General features: G+C 41.8%; 1 protein-coding gene across 1 annotated transcript; it reads right to left on the reverse strand.

Moving 5' to 3' along the window:
- Positions 1 to 642: 642 nt before the first annotated feature.
- LOC311042242 (apoptosis regulator BAX) lies at positions 643 to 10,782 on the reverse strand. Its single transcript, XM_084052865.1, has 6 exons — positions 10,515 to 10,782; positions 6,778 to 6,826; positions 5,290 to 5,451; positions 4,157 to 4,292; positions 2,352 to 2,456; positions 643 to 1,519 (listed from the first exon to the last, which is right to left on the reverse strand). Exons 1-6 carry the CDS (start codon positions 10,591 to 10,593, stop codon positions 1,421 to 1,423), a joined length of 630 nt encoding a protein of 209 aa, XP_083908991.1. The 5' UTR covers positions 10,594 to 10,782; the 3' UTR covers positions 643 to 1,420.
- Between the last annotated feature and the right edge of the window lie 9,791 nt (positions 10,783 to 20,573).

The raw sequence follows: 20,573 nt of genomic DNA on the forward strand, positions 1-20,573 counted from the left end.
GAGATAAGGTTTCTGCCCAACAGCAACGATTTATACACACACACACACACACACACACACACACACACACACACACACACACACACACACACACACACACACAGTATATATATAGTACCTTTGTGAAATGTATCAAAAATGCACCACTGGTTGTGAAACAGTGATCTAGAATCTAGATCAATGGACAGAGGTTTGCATCATTGAGCTGCATGGATCATCATTTGGGGCGTCTGGTAGTGTTTAAATGTCTGAAGGTCAAAACACAAATGATCCTACGTAGCGATATGAAATGTAATGCAGGTCAAGTGAAATGGCCCATTAAGACCTGGAATGCATCTGTGTCACTTTAGATTTCTTTGGCTATTCAAAAATAGCAGATATACAAGCTCATAGCGCGGCACCGAGTGCCGAGCTATGAGCTTGTAGATCTGCTATTTTTGAAAAATCTTGATTTTTTTTTTTTTTCAAAAAGCTGTTAGAATTTAGAAAACATTTTTAAGAATCGGACTCATGCCTTAATGGGTTAAGATTTCATGGCCTTGTGTTGTGATTTGATGACTGGTCTTTGCAGACAGAGTGACGTACTGTACAGTTCTACAGATTTCTCTAAACCACAAAGGGAAAAAGAATGCCTGCTTTGATTGGAACAACATCTTTATTGTTGAGAGACACGTCCTCCAATAAAAATATTAAATACATAAAAGGCATTTTGGTCAAATCTGCATGATCATACAGTACAAGTTGACGACAATTAAAGACGGTGTCGTCGCTCTTATAATTTACTCAATATAAACACGGTCCAATCAAATTCCTTTACAACATTAAAATAAAAAATAAACCGTGGGAAAAACAGAAGATCTAAATTGGTGCTAATAAATACTTGAGCAATTATCTGAAATGTCACTTGAGTGGTTAAAAAAAACCTGCATAGTATTTTATTTCACAGCCAACACCGTCTTCCCAAAGAGATAGAAAAAGTTTTTTTTTCCCCTGCAATTCCAAAAGTCTACCCTCCCCCTCAAGTGTACAGTCTCTTACACTCCATGTTAAACTACTTTCCCCACAAATAAAGACTATTACAGTTTGATCACAAATCAGTGTTATTCCGCGGAAGGCACTGATTGACGCGTAGCTGTCTAAGTGGAAGACCGGAGTGTGACGATGGCCTTTTTGTCCTTCCGATACCTGAGAAGTTTGGCAGCCAACTGGCCCACTCAGAACCACCCGTCCCCCCGCCCACCCATAAGCAGGTTCTGAACAAGATGGATGGTTGAGGACTGGAAGACATTAAATCAATGAACCATCTCTTTTTTTCAGCCCAGGTTTTATTCTCCCACCCGGGAGAGAGAGGTGACGTCCCGTCCCCACCGGCCCCAGCCTTTTTAGAGGTGAGGTCGGTGGACACCGTGAACGTGTGACGTCAGCGCGTCTTCCTGTAGAGCGCGAAGGCGGCCACCAGCGCCACCAATGACACTACGGCCACCGTCTGCCACTGAGAGATGCCTCTGATCACGCCCGCCTGAAGGGGACACAGACGGACAAGGGACACAGTCAGCTTTAAACTTTAGTATATTACTAGTCTATTTAATGCCAGGTGGAAAGGGGGCTATTATTATTATTATTATTATTATCATCTCTTCTCCACCTGTTGGTTCATGACAGCATAAAGTCTTCCATCAACACTCCAGCAGCTTGTGTAGAATCTAACCTCTGTAGAGTATGTTAATACTGTTCATTACGCGGCTTGGTTGAATGCTGGATTCTGATTGGTCAACCACTGAATTCATTGGTGTGTTATTTATGAATAATGAGCGCTGAAGTCAATAACAGACCGCTCGCTGTCTGATCTGTCTGTTGTTACCAGCGACGACATTCTTAACTTTCTGTGTGCGGTGCATGCACTCACACTTTATTGTTGATCTTGCGTGACATGATGAAAGTCTTTGTTTTCACATTGGCAGGGTGATTTAGACCCCTCTGCTATCGCAGGGTTTATTTCTCAATAATGACCCGCTCCCCGTTGATTATCCCTAGGGCTGTCGCGATTACAGATTCAAGCTGACGATTAATTGTCACAAAATAATTGCGATTAATGATTTAATTGTGTTTTTGGTCTTATTTCGGTTTGCCTTTAAGGCTTCGTAATAAAAAAAAGTGCACAGGGCAGATATGACAAATTGGTTTAGTTGCTCTACCTGCTCCTTCTATTGAGAACCACTATATCTATCCTCCGCCCAAAACAGGCTTTCTGTCTTAGGTCAGCAATAGAAATGTCAGCACTCATGGGTTAGGGACATGAAAGTTACGGATTGCATCTTTAAGCACTGAAAGGTCATGAGGACTCAACTCACCCATCCTCCCTGCTGGATGAGCCAGGAGTACAGCTTCTCCCTGATGAACTGCAGCACCCAGCTGATGACGATCCTGATGTTCTCCACATGGTTGGAGGTCAGCGCCTTGTGGAAGCAGAGCACCACGTGGGTCACTAACAGTGTTGGGTAACGGTGCTTTTAAAAAGTAACTCGTTACGTTACAGGATTACTGCCGTTAACCCATTAAGACCGGGAACACATCTGTGTAATTCTTTAGATTTCTTTGGCTATTAAAAAATAGCAGATATACAAGCTCGTAGTGTGGAGAAATCGTGAAAATGACTGCAAATCTTTGAATATATATTTGTTTCAAGCAAACATTTCTAACTCAACTTCTTCTGGTGGTCCCTGGAACAACATATTTTGAGATGGGGATCCGCGGCCAAATACATATCATTTTGGGAGGTCCTTGACATGAAAAAGTTTGAGAACCACTGATATAGAAACATAGGTTTTTCAGAAAACTGTCAGGATTTAGAAGACATGTGTAGAATCGGCCTCAGGTCTTGGGTTAAAAAGTATTCCGTTATGTAACAGGATTACCTTCTGAGAGGAGTAACTTGTTAGATTATTTTTGCATTACAGACGATTAAAACTACGATCAACCAGGCAGCAAGGAAGATTGGTATAAACATAAAATCAAGAGTGCAGCCTACCGGAGTGACCCACAGAGTTGTGGAGCTGAGCTGGGCTTCACCAAGGCTAATTTGCATTGACGTTCTCCTCTCACCATTTAATCCAAAAATAGTATGAATACTTCCACGACTGTGCTAAAGGGCAACCTTCTCTCGATCTCTGCCATGTCGTACAGGTTCGACAAATTAATGTAAGACAAACAAGACCAGTAATACCGCCAGCCGTGTGTCACACCAAAAGTGGCGACCCGTTGAATAGAACGATTATGCATTCACCACAGACTGCAAGGCATCGGTCACCGATTTTCGTGTGACATCCGTGCAAGTCTCCGTTGACAGAGACAAGCGCGTCCATTTATCAGGAAACAGTGCAAATGTGTCTGATGGATTTTCCTTTTCCTTTGTGGCAACATGGAAAAAACAGGGAAATATAGGTCTTAAATGTAAGAAAGTAACGCCATTATTTCAGAAAATGTAACTAAGTAACCTAGAACGCTAATTGCAAAACTAACGCGTTGGGTTACTCCATTACCCAAAAACGTTTGCCGTTACCCCCAACACTGGTCACTAACAACTTTAGCAATCAAGTAAATCCTTAAAAACAGGGTCTACAGCCATTCATGTCGGGTTCTATTGTATCACATTGCTGTTAAATATCGTCTCTGTCGGGTGAAAACTGTGTATGTTGTGGACTAAATCACATTATGTTATCATGACTGGTTTTATGTAACCTTATTGTCAGTACATTATGTTGTTCATCTTCTGTTATTCATCTTTGTGCCCTATGATACATTATCGCCAAGATGTCTCTCCTAGGCCTGATAGCTATTGTTTATGGTACAGCTTGTCCTTGTAACATGACAGTATAACCATGGTCTGATTCCTTGTGCTCCTGGCAGAACGATTGTACCACAGGCCTGTGCGTACTCAATGTGCATCTCCCTTGTCCGCTTATGTATTAAAGCACCAACACCACCACCTGACTGACTCTGACCCCTTTATTTCCTAGTACCATTTGCCCGTGAATTCCACCACAATGTCCAAAACTGTTACTTTTCAGGATTCATTCGTTACTTACTTTCCAGGAAATGGAAAAAAAAGAAGTTTAATGGTGAGCGCTGCTTCACAGCATAGCATTATTACACATACCTTGTAGATGAGCCTGTAGGCCAGGTGGAACAGAGCGACCACGCGACCCCAGCTAATGCCATCAGTGAAGAAGTCTCTTGCCACAGACATGAAGACGTCCTGGGCACAGTTGCCCTGTAGTGCCTGGCTGATCAGCCTGCAGGGACATGGTAAGACACACGTCATCTTTATCAGCAACAACCAACATTATCATCCTCATCAGAGTGCTAAGCATCATGACAGATTTAAGGTATTGAGAAGCAATGAGTAAGGTAATAGATGACATTAGATTAGGGCTGATTTAAAAAGAAAATTTAAGCAACAAGTGTGATGCAAGCCTGAACAGGAAACCCCACATTTCACACTATGGATTGGTTAGAACACTGCAGGCTAGGCCCCTCACACTCACACACCTACATCAATATTAAAACACTGGCACGCACCCTGGCATGACACTTTGCATATCGTTGCTGTCGGGCAGAAACCTCTTATCTCCAGATTTTAACTTTTCAGGTTTTTTTGTCAATTAACTATCTACTTTTAAAAATAGAAGATCTAAAAGCTCATAGCGCGGCGCTTGTAAATCTGCTATTTATGAAAAATCGTGAACATGTGTGCAAATCTTTGAATATATATTATTTTAAAGCAAACATTTTTAACTCAAATCTTTGCTTCTGGGGGTCCCTGGAACAAAATATTTTGAGATGGGGGTCCGCGGTCAAATATATAACATTTTGGGGGTCCTTGACATGAAAAAGTTTGAGCACCACTGATATAGAAACATACGTTTTTTCAGAATACTGTTGGGATTCAGAAGACATTTGTAGAATCAGGTCTTAAAGGGTTAATATACTCAAATTGATTAGAACATTTTTATCTATTTTTGACAAAACACGGGTCGAAGCGTGCGTGGTCTAGGACTCTCCAAAATGGGAATCAGACCCAGTCTGACACGGGTCAGGCTCTAGTCTAGTAGACCCAGTCTGACACGGGTCAGGCTCTAGTCTAGTAGACCCAGTCTGACACGGATCAGGCTCTAGTCTAGTAGACCCAGTCTGACACTGGTCAGGCTCTAGTCTAGTAAGTCCAAACACACTGGGTCAATAGGAGTCACTCTCCCTCTGATCAGGACATGAGAAGCAGCACATCTTTACCGTTCCAGCTGAGTGTTCCTGTTCATCTCGTCAGCGATCTTCAGCAGCTGTTCCACCACCTCTTTGATGTGGGGGTCCTGCTGCTCGTCAGGTCTTCCCCCCAGGTCCTCAGAGGAAACCTGTCTGCCCGGGTCGTCGGCAGCTAGACGTTCTATCACGTATCTACAGCACAGTGAGAGGGAAGGGAAGGGAAGGGCCAAACAGTTAGGGCTGTCACCATTACAACATTTAACTTGACGATTAATTGTCACAAATTATAGCGATTTAATTGTGTTTCTGTTATTGAACATTGGAACATTATGAATACAAATTTAATTTCCGTTTGCCTTTTAGGCTTCAAAATCAGAATCGACACAGGGCGGAAATGACAAACACCGTTTTTTTTTTTGCGGAAATAGCTGATCTACAAGCTTACAACAAGTCGTAAGCTTGTAGATCTGGTATTTCTGCTATTTTTGGAAAATGTATGAATATGTATGAAGATTTTTCAACATGGAAACGTATATGACGATTATGCTAAATAATATCGATTATCACAAATAATTGGGATTAGGGGACTATGTAATAATTGTGGCTGGTCTACAAATAGTGACCGAGGTAAGAAACTGTTGGACCCGAAGCCTAAAAAAGTCACCTAAAGAAGTATTAAGGACGATTCGTACTTGACGGTCCAGAGCTCAAAAACAAAAGGTTGAGAACTACTGGTCTAGGTTGTATTGGCTGTAGCGTACTCCAACCGATGCCAAACTTTGTTCGGCTTTGTCCTTGGACGCTGGCTCGTGAGACTACTGTAGTACCGCCTAACTATCAGCTAATGTCTCTTCAAAACTATCGCTGCTTTCATCAAGCTGTGTTTGTGTTCGGCTAGATGGAAAATCTTGGAGTTGCAAGAACTACCAAACAAAGCTCTGGAAGGCACAGACGAAGTTCTTATGACGTAATTTTGTTCTTATTGACCTGCTCTAGAACCAGTGGCACCCCCACCCCCATCGTTGGGGGTGGGGGCCCACCCCCAACGATGGGGGCTTCGGTGGGGGCTTCGGTGGCTATAGCCACCAATGTTTTATCCAAAGCCACCAATAAAAAAATTGGGGAAAAAAAAGTTTTTTTTATTTTATTTTTTAATTTGTTTAATTATATATCTATCACCCTAACCTAACCCTACCCCTAACCCTAAAACTGAAATAAAGTAACAAAAAACGGGGGGGAAAGTACCCTGCGCGCGTGCATGTGCCCGTTGCCTGCGGGGCTAAGTCCCCAACCTAGTAGAGACCTAGCGACGCGTCTGTCTAGAACGATGTGTTCAGTTGGAGTATGCTGTAGTCTTTAGACGGCTGTGAGGAGCACTGCCTGAGTTTCATGAAGCTTAATGCTCAAAGAACCGATGACATTTCTATCATGCATGATGGCAACAACTAGGAAAATGTTGAAAAGGAAAAAACAGACCCTTTCAGTGGTGATGATGAGAAAATGTCTAAACGGACTTACCCTCTGAGTATAACGGCTCCTTGCTCCATGATCGGGTCATCAACAACATCTGGAACATGGAGAGGAGATACCGTTAGTGGTGGGTGATCTAACTTAAGTCATTTTCATTATATTGAGACACCAAACATCAACGCAATTCGACACAGACAAACTCCTTGGTATATCTTTACTTACTGAAAACAAGACATGAAGCTTTGGTGAAAGTTCAATGAGGAGGATCTTTTCTCTCATGCTTTTATTTCAGGTTTATTTTCCATTTATAGGGAAATCCACCGTGTCTCTTTACTTCCCCCTGCTGTCAAAACCTTTCAATCACAATTCTAAGCAGGAACACTCCTAGCCAATCAGACCAGTGGTTCATAAACATTATCATGGCAAGAACCCCCAAATTAATGTGTATTTGTCCACAGATCTGTCCCCCATCTGAAAATATGTTGTGCCAGGGACCCCCATACAAGATTTGTGTTGTTAAAATGTTTGCATCGCGACACGTTTGTAGATTGTAGATCTGCTATTTTCAAATAGCCGTCGCCTAGTCGCTTCTTTTGGGCTTGTAGGCCTGGTTGCTCATTTCTCTTGCAAAATCTGACAAGTGGCAACACTGCTCTGTCTAATAGTCTTTCAGACCGAGCGCTGTGCAACCCACCTCCTACCCCATCATCACCACCATGTGGTGGAGGTCTGCATTGTACAGAAGTTATACAAGGAGGAGGTTTTGTCTTCACCACCACCAGTGTCTAGCTCTGGGGGGTCCTCTCCCCGTCATCATCGGCTCATCATCCTATGCATTAGTTTTTATGGATTCTAATTTCTAAATGCCCAAACTTGTAACTCAATAAATCTTTTAAACATTTATCCTCACAAAAGATAGATCACTTAGACCACCTTTAATGTTACATTACTTTTGGGGGTATAGGCTACTAGACTCTACTGCTCTTTAGTTTGAAAGCATTTTAATGTATTTGTGAAGTAACAAGTAGATTGACCACCTAAACTCTATAACACTTCGTAGACCGGGGTGCCTCAGGGCACTTGGTCTGCTCCTTTTTTCCCTCCACACACTAAAGCTTGCAGATTTGCTAGTATTTTCGCTGAATGTTCACCCCAGAATAGGGATGCTAGGGTTTACGTGGCTGCAGGCTGATGGCCAACACATGTACCACTGTGGTAATATTAACACTTTAATACATTACAAAGACAAGAACCTATATTTCTCAGTCCTCACTGTATTGATATTTCTTCTCTTGCTTTAATATATTATTTGAATAATTCATGTTTAGCACAATCGATGGCGGAATAAGTCCCAACAACATTTCGCTGCTTGTACTTAAGTTAGGGACGAATAAAACCTTCTTTTTGTTGATTGTTGATTAACACAGTACAATGCATTAGACCAGTGGTTCTCAAAGTGGGGTCCGGGGACCCCCAGGGGGGGGTTTCCAGGGGGTCCCCAGTGAAGTTTGTTAATACAGCATCGCAATCATTTAAACCACTTTATCCATGTATACGTTGGCTGTTCAAAAATAGCAGATATACAAGCTCACAGCGCATCACTTTGTGCCGCTCTGCAAGCTTGTACATCTCTTATTTTTTCTTACTTGAAAATGTTTGGAAACTTTCCTTTTTTTAAACATAAATCTTCTCTTCTGGCGGTCCCGGGCACAAAACATTTTCATATCGGGGTCCATGGCACAAAAAAGTTTGAGAACCACTGACCTAGTTGATCTTATTGCTCAGATAGTTTAGAGACAGAGCACTAAAATTACTTCCCAACAGTAATTACAGGCTGTCTGAAATTAGAATGAGCCAGTAAGAACTTAGGGGAATAAGCATGTTTGGAAAAAACAAACACATGTAACTGTAAATCTGTCAAAGAGGTAAACCTGTGAAATCGTTGAGACAAGGAATTAAAATGTGTAGATCACTTTGCAAAAAATAGATACAACTAAACTGATAATTGAGTATGAAAGAAACTTTTGTTTTTTGCTTCTGTTAGTGGTGAAAGGGTTGCCCATTAGAATGTATATGTAAATGCATATTCCCTGTTGCTACTATCCTGTTTTCTTATTTCTCGTTTTTAATTTATTTCATACAGTACTGTATTATTATTGTGCGTGTGCGTGTGCGTGTGTGCGTGTGTGTGTACCAATATTTCACTGCCTGTACCTGTATGAGTGACAAATTAACTACTCTTGATTATTGAGCTTTTATGACAATTGAATTGAAAGTGTTTTCCTTTTAATTGAATTGCTTATTGGTATTTATTTAATTCTATGTGCATTCGACAATGAAAATTGTTAATAGGGACTGAAATAAATTACTACAGTTACTACCACTACTTGATTACTATAATAAACTGATTGTAAACATTAAACAAAAGAGAAACTAGTCCCATGCAAAGTACCAGACTGGGAACACTGCCAGACTGACGGGATTCCTGTAAACAACTCATGACATCATCGTCACCTCACCTGGGAGGCTTTCCAGTTTAAACCTTTCTGCTAGTTGACATCCCATAGCCGGTAAGGAAGGGCAGTACAGACTGTTTCATCTCGGTTAATGTAGCTCATGGGTCCTCAGAGATACTACAGGGCTAAACATTAACCACTGAACCCTAAGTTAACCCTGACATTAACCTTAAAATGAGTAGTTCACGCAATAAATGGAGACTCAAATGCTACAAAACAAAAAAAAACATCTCCAAGAATTCAAGGCTTCATGTGTGTGTAATTGATAGAAAGTATTTTTGGGGTAAACTACACCTTTAAACCCTAAGTAAATATATATAGTAAATATGAATAGAAAAGATAATGCGTCAACAAACAAACAAAAAACTTTCATTTACACAACACTGATGATAGTGCTGTCAAACAAGTATGAAGCCATCTATGAAAGCTATGAAAAAGTTTAATCTGCAACACTGTATTCCATTTTTAAATCCAAACTGAAGACCCACCCTTTTTACTCTTGCTTTTAACATAGTTTGAAGTCATTGTCTGTTGATTGTTTTTTACTGCTTTGTTGTTCTGTTATTGTTGCTACTGCTTTTTTTATATGCATTTACTTTGCCTTGTAAATAGACTAAGGTCTATTTGTTCTGGCTATTCGTTTGGAAAGCACTTTGGGTCAACTGCTGTTGTTTTTAAAAGTGCTACATAAATACATTTGACTTGACTTGACTGTATACAATACGTAGTGGGGGTCCCTGCTTCATCTCTCTCTCTCAGCTAAGGGGTCCTTGGCCTGGAAGTTGAAGACCCCTGAGGTATAACTGGATGTGTAATGACATCCCAAACTGGTTTCCTTGGTATCTATTCTATTCTATTCCACATTCCACACAGTTAGGATCCCAAAGTACCAGAAACCCCCCGCTGTGAATGTGAAAGGTAGGGGGATGACGTCATTGGGCATTCCTACGGTGTTCTGTCTTTCAGTTTCAATGAGTTATGATCAGATCTAATATTAATATTTAAATCTAAAGTAACATATCTCACCGTCTACATCCCCAGCATTGTCTGCATGCTACAGTGCGTCTCAGTGTAGTTCGTCAATAAACTATAAAGCTCATATTAGCCAGGCTTCACCACTAGGCCTTCAGTTTTAACTTTAAAACACAAGTCTATCAGTGTTTTAAAGCAGAGATCAGGTGTTGTTAACACATCCTGCACAGCCTCCAGCATACATACAACTCTCACATTTACTTATTTAGTAGATTATAACAAACTAGGTCACTTTACCCTGAGCTCCTCCACAGGCTCCGAGACATTCTTCACCTCCTCCTCCTGTTTTCTCCTCTCCTCCTCCGGCGTCTGCCATGGCTCCGATCAACCTCCTCTAGCCAGCAGCGCAAGGACCTCCTCAACTAATCTACAAACTTATAAGTTATTAAGTAAGACAGATCAATGATGTTTTAGTCTTCTGGATCTACAGTGAGATCGTCCATGGAAGAAGAAGAAGGCCGCACAGACAGACAAACAGACAGACAGACAGGATCGGCTAAAAGTTGTGTCTGAACTGAAGAACGAGGAAGTGGAACATGGAGGAGACACCGCCTCCAGGCAGGCAGGGTTGCCAGATCTGCTTTTTATAATATATTTCCCCGCAAGATTTTATTTGAAAATAGCCGCTCTACAAGCTCACAACGTGTCGCATCGCGACGCGTTGTGAGCTTGTAGATCTGCTATTTCCAAATAGCGGATGTATTATGTTAAAGTGCTCATGTGGGTGGCCCATAGTCGCTTCTTTTGGGATGGTTTTCCTAGACCTAGTTGCTTGTTTCTCTCACGGAATCTGGCAACACTACAGGCAGGGTGCTGCACTGATTTAAAACGACCACGAGATGTCGCTGCCGTTCTAGCCAGAGGTATTAGAAGAGTTACGACACTAGCGTTGACGCCCATCGTAAGAATGGAATGCGGAAGTGCTCTGTCTCAATGAGATAGTTCTAATGTTTGGAACTGTTCCATGCTCCCATGCCCGCAACAAGTAGTGGGAAAAGTATTCACATTTACTTTACTTTACTTAAAGTATTAAGACACACATTAGATATACACCAGTCCACGTAATCTGCTAATTTCTAGGACTGAAGTGGGGAATGTATGTTTGATAATAATCACGATCTACAAAGTAACTAGTAACTAAAGTCTGAGATGTAGTGGAGTAGAAATCAAAGTAGGCTACTGAAAATTGGAAATACTGTGTCCAGTAAAGTAAAAAAAATCTCAAAATTGTACTTAAGTACAGTACTTAAGTAAATGTAGCCTACTAGTTAGTTACTTTTCACCTCGCCTCCAGGCTTTTATTGTTTAGTTTTGCTAAAAAATAAAACTATACTATATATAGTATAGTTATATATATAACTATATAATATATAACTATATAATATTATATGTTATATATATAACTATATAATGAATATATATACTATATATAGTATAGTATAAAACTATACTATATATATATATATATATACTTTTCACCACTGCCCGCAACAAGGGTGCTGCTGCAGTTGGCCCAAATAACCACGAGATGTCACCGTTGTACTCTTTGCGTTTAAGCTACATAGTAGTAAATGATCTCATAGCATAATCTTACTTTTATTTAAATCTTACTTAGGCTATGTTGTGATGTTATGATGAACCCCCCAAACATACATGTTGCGGTTGTTCCTATAATAATTCCTTTTCCAATTATTTTACAATATCATGACCAACCCAGCCTGTTTTACAGCAGTGTGTCATAATTGATGACTCCTATATCACCCCAGAGCAATCATACAATCTATGATCATTGTACATTACAATACAGCAGAAATTGAGTTTTACACACTTTACTTTATGTGAGTCCAGTCCCTTCCTTTATTTTGAGCTCTAATTCTTTTGAAAATTCTTTTGAAAATAGCTGATCTACAAGATCATAACTCGTCACGACACATTGTGAGCTTGTAGATCTGCTATTTTCAAAAGAAATGTATACATTTTGAAAACTCGAAATAGGATATTCTGAAATACATCTGCAATTGTTAAAGATAACATGAAATACTTAATTGAGTGTTTTTTACATACCTCATTGTGAAAATAGCTGATCTACAATCTCACAACTTTTCAGATAGCAATGAGAGTATGTTTTTTCAATGTATAACATACTTCATTGTGAAAATAGCCGATGTACAATCTGACAACTTTTAATGGTTTGTGAGCTTGTAGATCGGCTACTTTCACTAGTTTTGCTTCTGAGGAGATGTACAATTTCTTCATTGGTAAATGGTTTGTGAACGAGTGATCTTAGTGTTAGTGAAACAGGGGCTTGGGTCATGACAGAAGGCAAGAGTTTGTGATCCTCAACAGACGATATCAGCCTGGACAAAGCTATAGCACTATAGGTAGTGTTGCAGCTACCTAAGAGTGCCTCACGACCGCAAGGTTGCCGGTTCAAGCCTCACTTGATGCAGACTCATTTAAGTTGAATTGCAAAAAAACATGACTCAATCTATTCCGTTTCCATGGCTCTCTCTCTCTCTCTTCAATCTATTCCGTTTCCATGTCTTTCTCTTCAATCTATTCCGTTTCCATGTCTCTCTCTCTCTGTCTCTTCAATCTATTCCGTTTCTATTCCGTTTCCATCTCTCTCTCTCTCTCTCTCTCTCTCTCTCTCTCTCTCTCTCTCTCTCTCTCTCTCTCTCTCTCTCTCTCTCTCTCTCTCTCTCTCTCTCTCTCTCTCTCTCTCTCTCTCTCTCTCTCTCTGAGGGGCGGCCATAGCTGAGTGGTTAGTGAGCCCGCCTAGGGAGCCAGAGGCTCTGGTTGCCCCAGGTACGATTCCAGGCCAGGTCAGCAAATGTGTCGATGAAATGAAATTTGTCCCTGAGCAAGACTCTTAACCCCTAATTGCTCACAGGCCATCATTGGAAACAAGACCGCAAGGACTTTCATGAACTGACCTGTTAAAGGAATTATCCTTTCTCTCTCCTGGCCCTGTTTTATCGCTGCTTGCAGCTATATTTTTACTTGTATTTCTACATTGTGGTACTGATACTTTTACTCAAAAATGTGAGTACTTCTTCCACCACTGATTGGGCCATTAACTCTCTGTTTCCCTGGTGGAGTCTCTCAAACACCCAGGGGAGACAAAGAGCTACAGGCTGTTATTTGCAGCACAGTGGAAACTGGAAGACAGAGTCATATCTATTGTATTTTGAAAGACCACTCCCAAGCGTGCGCCCACACACACACACACACACACACACACACACACACACACACACACACACACACACACACACACACACACACACACACACACACACACACACACACACACACCTCACTCCAACTTGCTCATCAGGTTATTCTACATTGGGGGACAGTGAATGGACTGGACAGCAAAGGCCCTGGGGTCCTGTGTGTGTGTGTGTGTGTGTGTGTGTGTGTGTGTGTGTGTGTGTGTGTGCCAAATTACAAGTTGTCATTTAGATTTTTACCAATGACCTGACATTGTCTCCCCACCCTGAGCAAGCCTCCTCCTAGACTCCGATAACTGGAAGAAAAGTCAGGTATAGAACCAGGCTCTGGGGTGGGCGTCCATCTGCCTTGACCGTATCAGGAGAGAGGCAGAGAGACAAAAGCTGCTAATTATCCCAAAAGTGACTGGAAAATCTTGAAAGATTTCTGCTATTTATTTCATAAAATGACCTGCGAAACCGTCTATACTTGCACAATAAGGACAACTTTAACTTTCATATGTATACAATGTACATACTCTCCCCATTTTTTTTGACACTTGCTTTGGCAATGTATAGCCAGCCAAATGGGTGATATGCACTATATCTGTTCACAAGGTAATTGTTTATCCCCCAATATCATGAAGACTGATTTGACCTTTGAAAGACAAATAAATAAGTCAGTGTGTTGCTACATTTTATTTGTAGGACAGTATAGTAGAGTATAGTAGAGTAGAGTAGATTAGAGTAGATTAGAGTAGATTAGATTAGAGTAGAGTAGAGTAGAGTAGAGTAGAGTAGAGTAGAGTAGAGTAGAGTAGAGTAGAGTAGAGTAGTGTAGAGTAGAGTAGAGTAGAGTAGAGTAGCGTAGCGTAGAGTAGAGTAGTGTAGAGTAGAGTAGAGTAGAGTAGAGTAGAGTAGCGTAGCGTAGAGTAGAGTAGAGTAGAGTAGAGTAGAGTAGAGTAGAGTAGAGTTGAGTAAAGTAGAGTAGAGTGGTGTAGAGTAGAGTAGAGTAAAGTAGATTAGAGTAGAGTAGAGTAGAGTAGAGTAGAGTAGAGTAGAGTATAGTAGTGTAGAGTAGAGTAGAGTAGAGTAGAGTAGAGTAGAGTAGTGTAGAGTAGAGTAGAGTAGAGTAGAGTAGAGTAGAGTAGAGTAGAGTAGAGTAGAGTAGAGTAGAGTAGAGTAAAGTAGATTAGAGTAGAGTAGAGTAGAGTAGAGTAGAGTAGTGTAGAGTAGAGTAGTGTAGAGTAGAGTAGAGTAGAGTAGAGTAGAGTAGAGTAGAGTAGAGTAGAGTAGTGTAGTGTAGAGTAGAGTAGAATAGCGTAGCGTAGCGTAGCGTAGCGTAGCGTAGCGTAGCGTAGAGCAGTCCAAAGTCATGTTAAATGGAAACCCCTGATCTGTAGCCGTTGGTCCACAAGTATAGTCTGGGAGGCATTGCCTCGGAGTTTGGACGGCGGGGGCGCGGCCACTGCGTTGTGATTCAAATCAACAGCCAATGAAGAAAAGGGGGCGGGATCCACATGCAGTGGTGTTGGTGTCTAAATAGGATCGACGGGAAGCAATTTCCCCTTGAGAAATTTCGGCCGCCATTGTTGTGTACTGCTGTTTGCCTCTCGTCGGACTTTTTAGACGAGTTGCACAGCTCTCAGACCGGTAAGAGGCGTGTCCGCTCAGATTCAGAGCGTAAATAACATCCGGCCCACAAATCCCAGGGCTCTGGCCCAGAAGTTCCTCGCCGAGCCGGCGAAAACTTCTGGGAACTCAGATTACCACAAGTATGATCCAGCTTTGATCAAATCTCCGACACACACAAGCAACGGGACACAAATTTTGTCCCCAATTTGACATGCAGACCCCAATCAACTGGTTTCATGTCCAACATTCGTCCCCAAACGTGGCCCTTTTCAGGAACACGCACATCAAACTGAAACCACCTATCATAGCGGTTTATAATAATCCCTTATGATCTCCAGGGGATGATTTATTTGAGCTGTCACAGACAAACAATTTGTCCTTTAGTAGCTAAGATCTATTCTTAATCTATTCTTAATCCACATGGACGCTAGCGTCCATGTTGACGCTAGCGTCCATGTGGGTGAAAGAATATTGTGTTCCTGTGAAATCCCTCTCACTTACACAAACAGGCCCACACAAACACACACGCACGCACGCACACACACGCACACACACATGCACACACAGGCGCACGCACGCACACACACGCACACACGCGCGCGCGCGTGCACACTTTGTCAAGCTGGGCTGTATCATTTGTGACGGCCTCTGTCTTCATGGCTGTGACTGTGAGAACATGTCCCTTGCTCCCAGAGACCGTCAAGGGGCCCAAACTGACAGCCTGGTTTAATTTCAGCCTTGTCATGACAGGAAGTGTCTGTCTACTGAGTGTGTAGGCACATGCAAATGTGTGTTTGTGTGTGTGTGTGTGTGTGTGTGTGTGTGTGTGTGTGTGTGTGTGTGTGTGTGTGTGTGTGTAAGCATGCGGGCTAGGGGGTGGACGACAGGAAGAGGAGAACGCAGTGCATGGGAAACAGTTAAGGGAGTTATTTTGGCGAAGGACTCTGGTGTGAGGACTGTTTGACCCACGGCCCTGTTCACACTGGAGCTACATATGGCTCCTGAGTCTAATATTAGAGTTGCATATATATATTATACTGTATACTGTAGCATATTGTGAAAACAATTTAGAAAATAAATAATCTACAAGCTCACAATGTGTTGAATCTGTTATTCTCAAAGAATTTATGCAAATGTGTTAAATTGTTTCAAAATAGGATTTCAGTAAATAATCTGAATTTCTATATGGAAAGGAAATATAAAATAACAATAGCGTGCCTCTGTGTGTGGAGGGGGGTCATCAAGACACTAACATTCACCTCCACAACATGAACCCTTTCCCTTCACATACAAAAATCATTCAGTGTTTAACTTGCTGCAACTGCTACGCAAAGTTAGAGTTAAATTAACAATGATATTTTTGCCATGCTCCTTTGTCCTAATAGGTCGCTGACTTGTGGATTGTAACATGCCTTGGGCAACAGCAAGATATAAGCCTGAAACCAGCATCATCTTTGTTAACATTTCCTGCTCAAGAGCACAAAGAGAATGTGTGTGTGTGTGTGTGTGTGTGTGTGTGTGTGTGTGTGTGTGTGTGTGTGTGTGTGTGTGTGTGTGTGTGTGTGTGTGTGTGTGTGTGTGTGTGCGTGTGCGCGCGCGTGCGCGCGCGTGCGTGGCTGCGTGCGTGCGGTTTTGGTGTTTTGGTGTTTTGGTGTGGTGTTTGTGTCCACTTGTATTATTTTGTGAACCCAACAAGTGTAGTATAATTTGAATAATAGACATTGTGAAGACAATTCTCGTGATCCTCACAAGAGAAATAGTTGTTTTCTGGAATAAAACAATATTTTTAGTGTTACTGTATAAGCTTACAATTAGGAAAAGATTCAGGTTGGGGTTAGGTTTAGGAATAGTAATTTAGAGGTTAGATATAGGCGTTAAGTGTGGAGTTATGCCTGAGTTATGCAGCTTTGTTTAGCTGCGTGGCGGTGTCACACACTAAACATAGCAACACTGGTGTGCAGCTAACTCAAGGTTTACGGTTAGGCTTAAAAATGACCACAAAAAAAAAAGAATACAATTTAGAAAATTGGCGTCCTAAAGTTTGGATGTCCTCACAAGTATAGTAATACGAACGTGTGTGTGTGTGTGTGTGTGTGTGTGTGTGTGTGTGCTTGCGTGCGTGCGTGCGTGCGTGCGTGCGTGTGTGTGTGTGTGTGTGTTTTTGTGGTTTTTGCAGAGTCACAGTTGATGTGTTTGGTATCAGCTGTCAGAAATACAGAACAGTGGAAGCCCACAGCTGTCAGATTATGTTCAACTCTTCTCCTTTAACAAACTAGAATACATAGAAGTATCAGTGTATGGGCATGTGTGTATGAGCGTGCTTACTGTACGTGTGCGTGCACGTGTGCGTGCGCTTGTGCGTGTCTGTGTGTGTGTGTGTGTGTGTGTGTGTGTGTGTGTGTGTGTGTGTGTGTGTGTGTGTGTGTGTGTGTGTGTGTGTGTGTGTGTGTGTGTGTGTGTGTGTGTGTGTGTGTGTGTGTGTGTGTGTGTGTGTGTTTGCAGATGAAGAGGTCAGGCTACGCATACGGATGTTGAGTTTGTCCATTGGTGTGTTCAGTATTCTCATGAGAATTGGGGGGGGGGGGTCTTAAGTCAAAACAGCTTCTCTCAATATTGTCTTCCTCCTGTTCCTCATCCTCTCTCCCTCACTCCTTCAGACAAACACAAACTCCAACATGCTGAGCTGGGGCTTAATTTGCATTGTTTATATTTGGTGGAAAAAGTAGCAGCAAGTGAAAACTTTAAATTGGAATAAACCTGGAATAGACAGTAGTCTACTGTCTACAGGTGACACTTGACAGTTCCTCATAAATCTGCTGGAATGTCTACAGTATTATTGACTGTATAATACCCATGTAGAGTTGACATATTTACCCCGAGTCAGTGTATCATTGAAGTATCTGCAGCCATCAAGATGTCAAGACATTCACATGTTTACCATTATGCATTTTCCTATCCATAGCCAACTGTATTTCAGCTCGAAGCAGTAAAATACAATAACGGGTGAAATCTCTCGTATCAAAATAAAAGCAAGCACAGGATATAGCCAACAACATGCACCCAATATCCTCAGTAATGGACACTGTATAGCCTGTCTAATTACATGATGAAGTCTAAAACGGCTGTTTGAAATCACTGATCCTAAATCCAACAAATGTGGATTTGCCCCTAACGTCTAACTGTCACTCCTTTTATCTCCTTTATTATATTATTAGACCAGGGGTCTTCAATGTTTTTCAGGCCAAGTACCCCTTAGCTGAGAGAGAGAGAGAGAGAGAGAGCGAGAGACGAAGCAGGGACCTCAACAATGTTGTATAACATTTGTGTTGCATATTAAACTTTATTTTTTTCCATGCAACTTGATAAGAGGCTTTCAAAGCTAGCTCACCATATTTAGCTGATTGTCTCATCCATTTCTGTTGGCTGTTGACAGAGATTATAGCTTGGAAATATTCCACAGGTTTTAATGTAAGTGTCTATGGGTTGTCTCTAAGTGTTGCTGCAGCTTTAATGGCTTCATAGATTCATTCGTCAGCACTATAATCAGTGTTGTGCAAATTAAATATTTGTTTGTGTTTCTTTGTTTACACATTACCTTTGCTAATAATATGTTGGATTATGTTGTTTATTGTCAGACATCTAATTTAATTAAACAAATGTAAAGAAAAAAAGACAGAAGGAAATACATTTATAATACCACTTCTTGGCTCTGTATGGGTCTCTCATCTCTCTCTCTGCTGCGGTTCTGTCTTGTGAATGATCAATTTTCAATTAACCTTGGCACTGCTCTTGTGAGTCACTCCCCCTGTCTGCACCCAAGGCGGTCTGAATTGAGGTAGAGTTCACAAAAATGCTAATACATTTCTGAAAGATGGAAAATGAGGTTCCTCACTGCCTACATAGCGTAAGTAAGCCAATGTCCATGTACAAGTTCAGATCAGACCGATTGACCTGCCCACTGAGGAGAAAAATGGATGAGAACAGACTGATAGACCGTTTTCTATTCCGTTTAAGTGTTGTGAAGATGTGCATTTTGTGCAAGAGAAAACCTTCTTCCCGCAGGGTTCACAACAGGAAATGATAGCTAGATCATCAGGAGGGGAGGGTTAAGTTACGGGGGGGTCTCTCTCTCTCTCTCTATCTATCTATCTATCTATCTATCTATCTATCTATCTATCTATCTATCTATCTATCTATCTATCTATCTATCTATCTATCTATCTGTTTATCATGTTATCATGCTCTTAGATGAAAGCTGCTGTTTCCCAAGCACTCTGGATGCGTTGGCTGATGTTGTTGTTTTCAGTCACGCTTTGTGAGAGGCCAACAAGCGTCCAGACGCTCCTGTATTTGTAGTTACAGTGTTAGAACAATCCTATAGCTTCATTAATTTAGCTTTGTCTGCCCCGCAACACGCAACATGCTTCGAGCGCTCATTGATATGCATTTTCATATGGGCCAACGTCTTCAGGGAATGAACACATTCCAAGAGATGCAGACTGTTTTCAGGGGCCCCCCAGCTAAATGACTTATAGTTAGGGAACAAATGGACCCTTAGGTCAGGTCATATCAAATGAGGGTCCCTGGCCTATATGCAAATAAAACTTGGGGTCCTTGAAATTATGTAAGATTCAGAGTCTAGAGAATCTACTGATTAGTCATATGGTATTTTTTGTGTGTGTGTGTGTGTGTGTGTGTGTGTGTGTGTGTGTGTGTGTGTGTGTGTGTGTGTGTGTGTGTGTGCGCGTGCGTGCGTGCGTGCGTGCGTGCGTGCGTGCGTGCGTGCGTGCGTGCGTGCGTGCGTGCGTGCGTGCGTGTGTGTGTGAGAGACAGTGAGAAGGAGAGAGGGCTAGAGAGAGAGATTTAGCAGTTGGATCAGCCTGACATCACCGGCTAGCTTCCTACCTGACTGGCCTGAGGCAGCTGGACCACTACCCTTCCGTCCTGATCCGCACATTCCCTGAACCTGCCTGTCTTGACGCTGTACCCCCTGAACACTTTGAGCTTCCACTGGACCAAATGTGTGTGGACCCAGATGTCCAGCAGTCGCCCTTTGACCTGGCCATTGTCAGGGGGAGCCAGTTGGGTTTGACAATAAAGGATGTAACACTGGTTTATTTCAAAATTGGCCTGAAAAAAGAAAACCACAAGGGAGGTAAATGTAAATTTCCCATCTCTTTTGTACATATAGTGTTTGTATTTGTTGACATGCATGTCATTAGTCATAAATGCCCACTGGCATACCTGAATAATATTAGCATTAAATAACATAGTATTATGTACAGGGCAAGGTTGGAGCCAGAAACATTCATGAGTGAGCAACACATGCCGGGGGTGGCCATAGATAGCTGAGTGGTTAGTGAACCTGCCTGGGGAGCTAGAGGCCCTAGTTGTCCCAGGTGCGATTCCAGGCAAGACCAGCAATGTGTCGATGTGTGTCCCTGAG

The sequence above is a fragment of the Gymnoscopelus microlampas genome (genome assembly GCF_963454915.1).
Source record: "Gymnoscopelus microlampas genome assembly, chromosome: 1".
Lineage (NCBI taxonomy): Eukaryota > Metazoa > Chordata > Actinopteri > Myctophiformes > Myctophidae > Gymnoscopelus > Gymnoscopelus microlampas.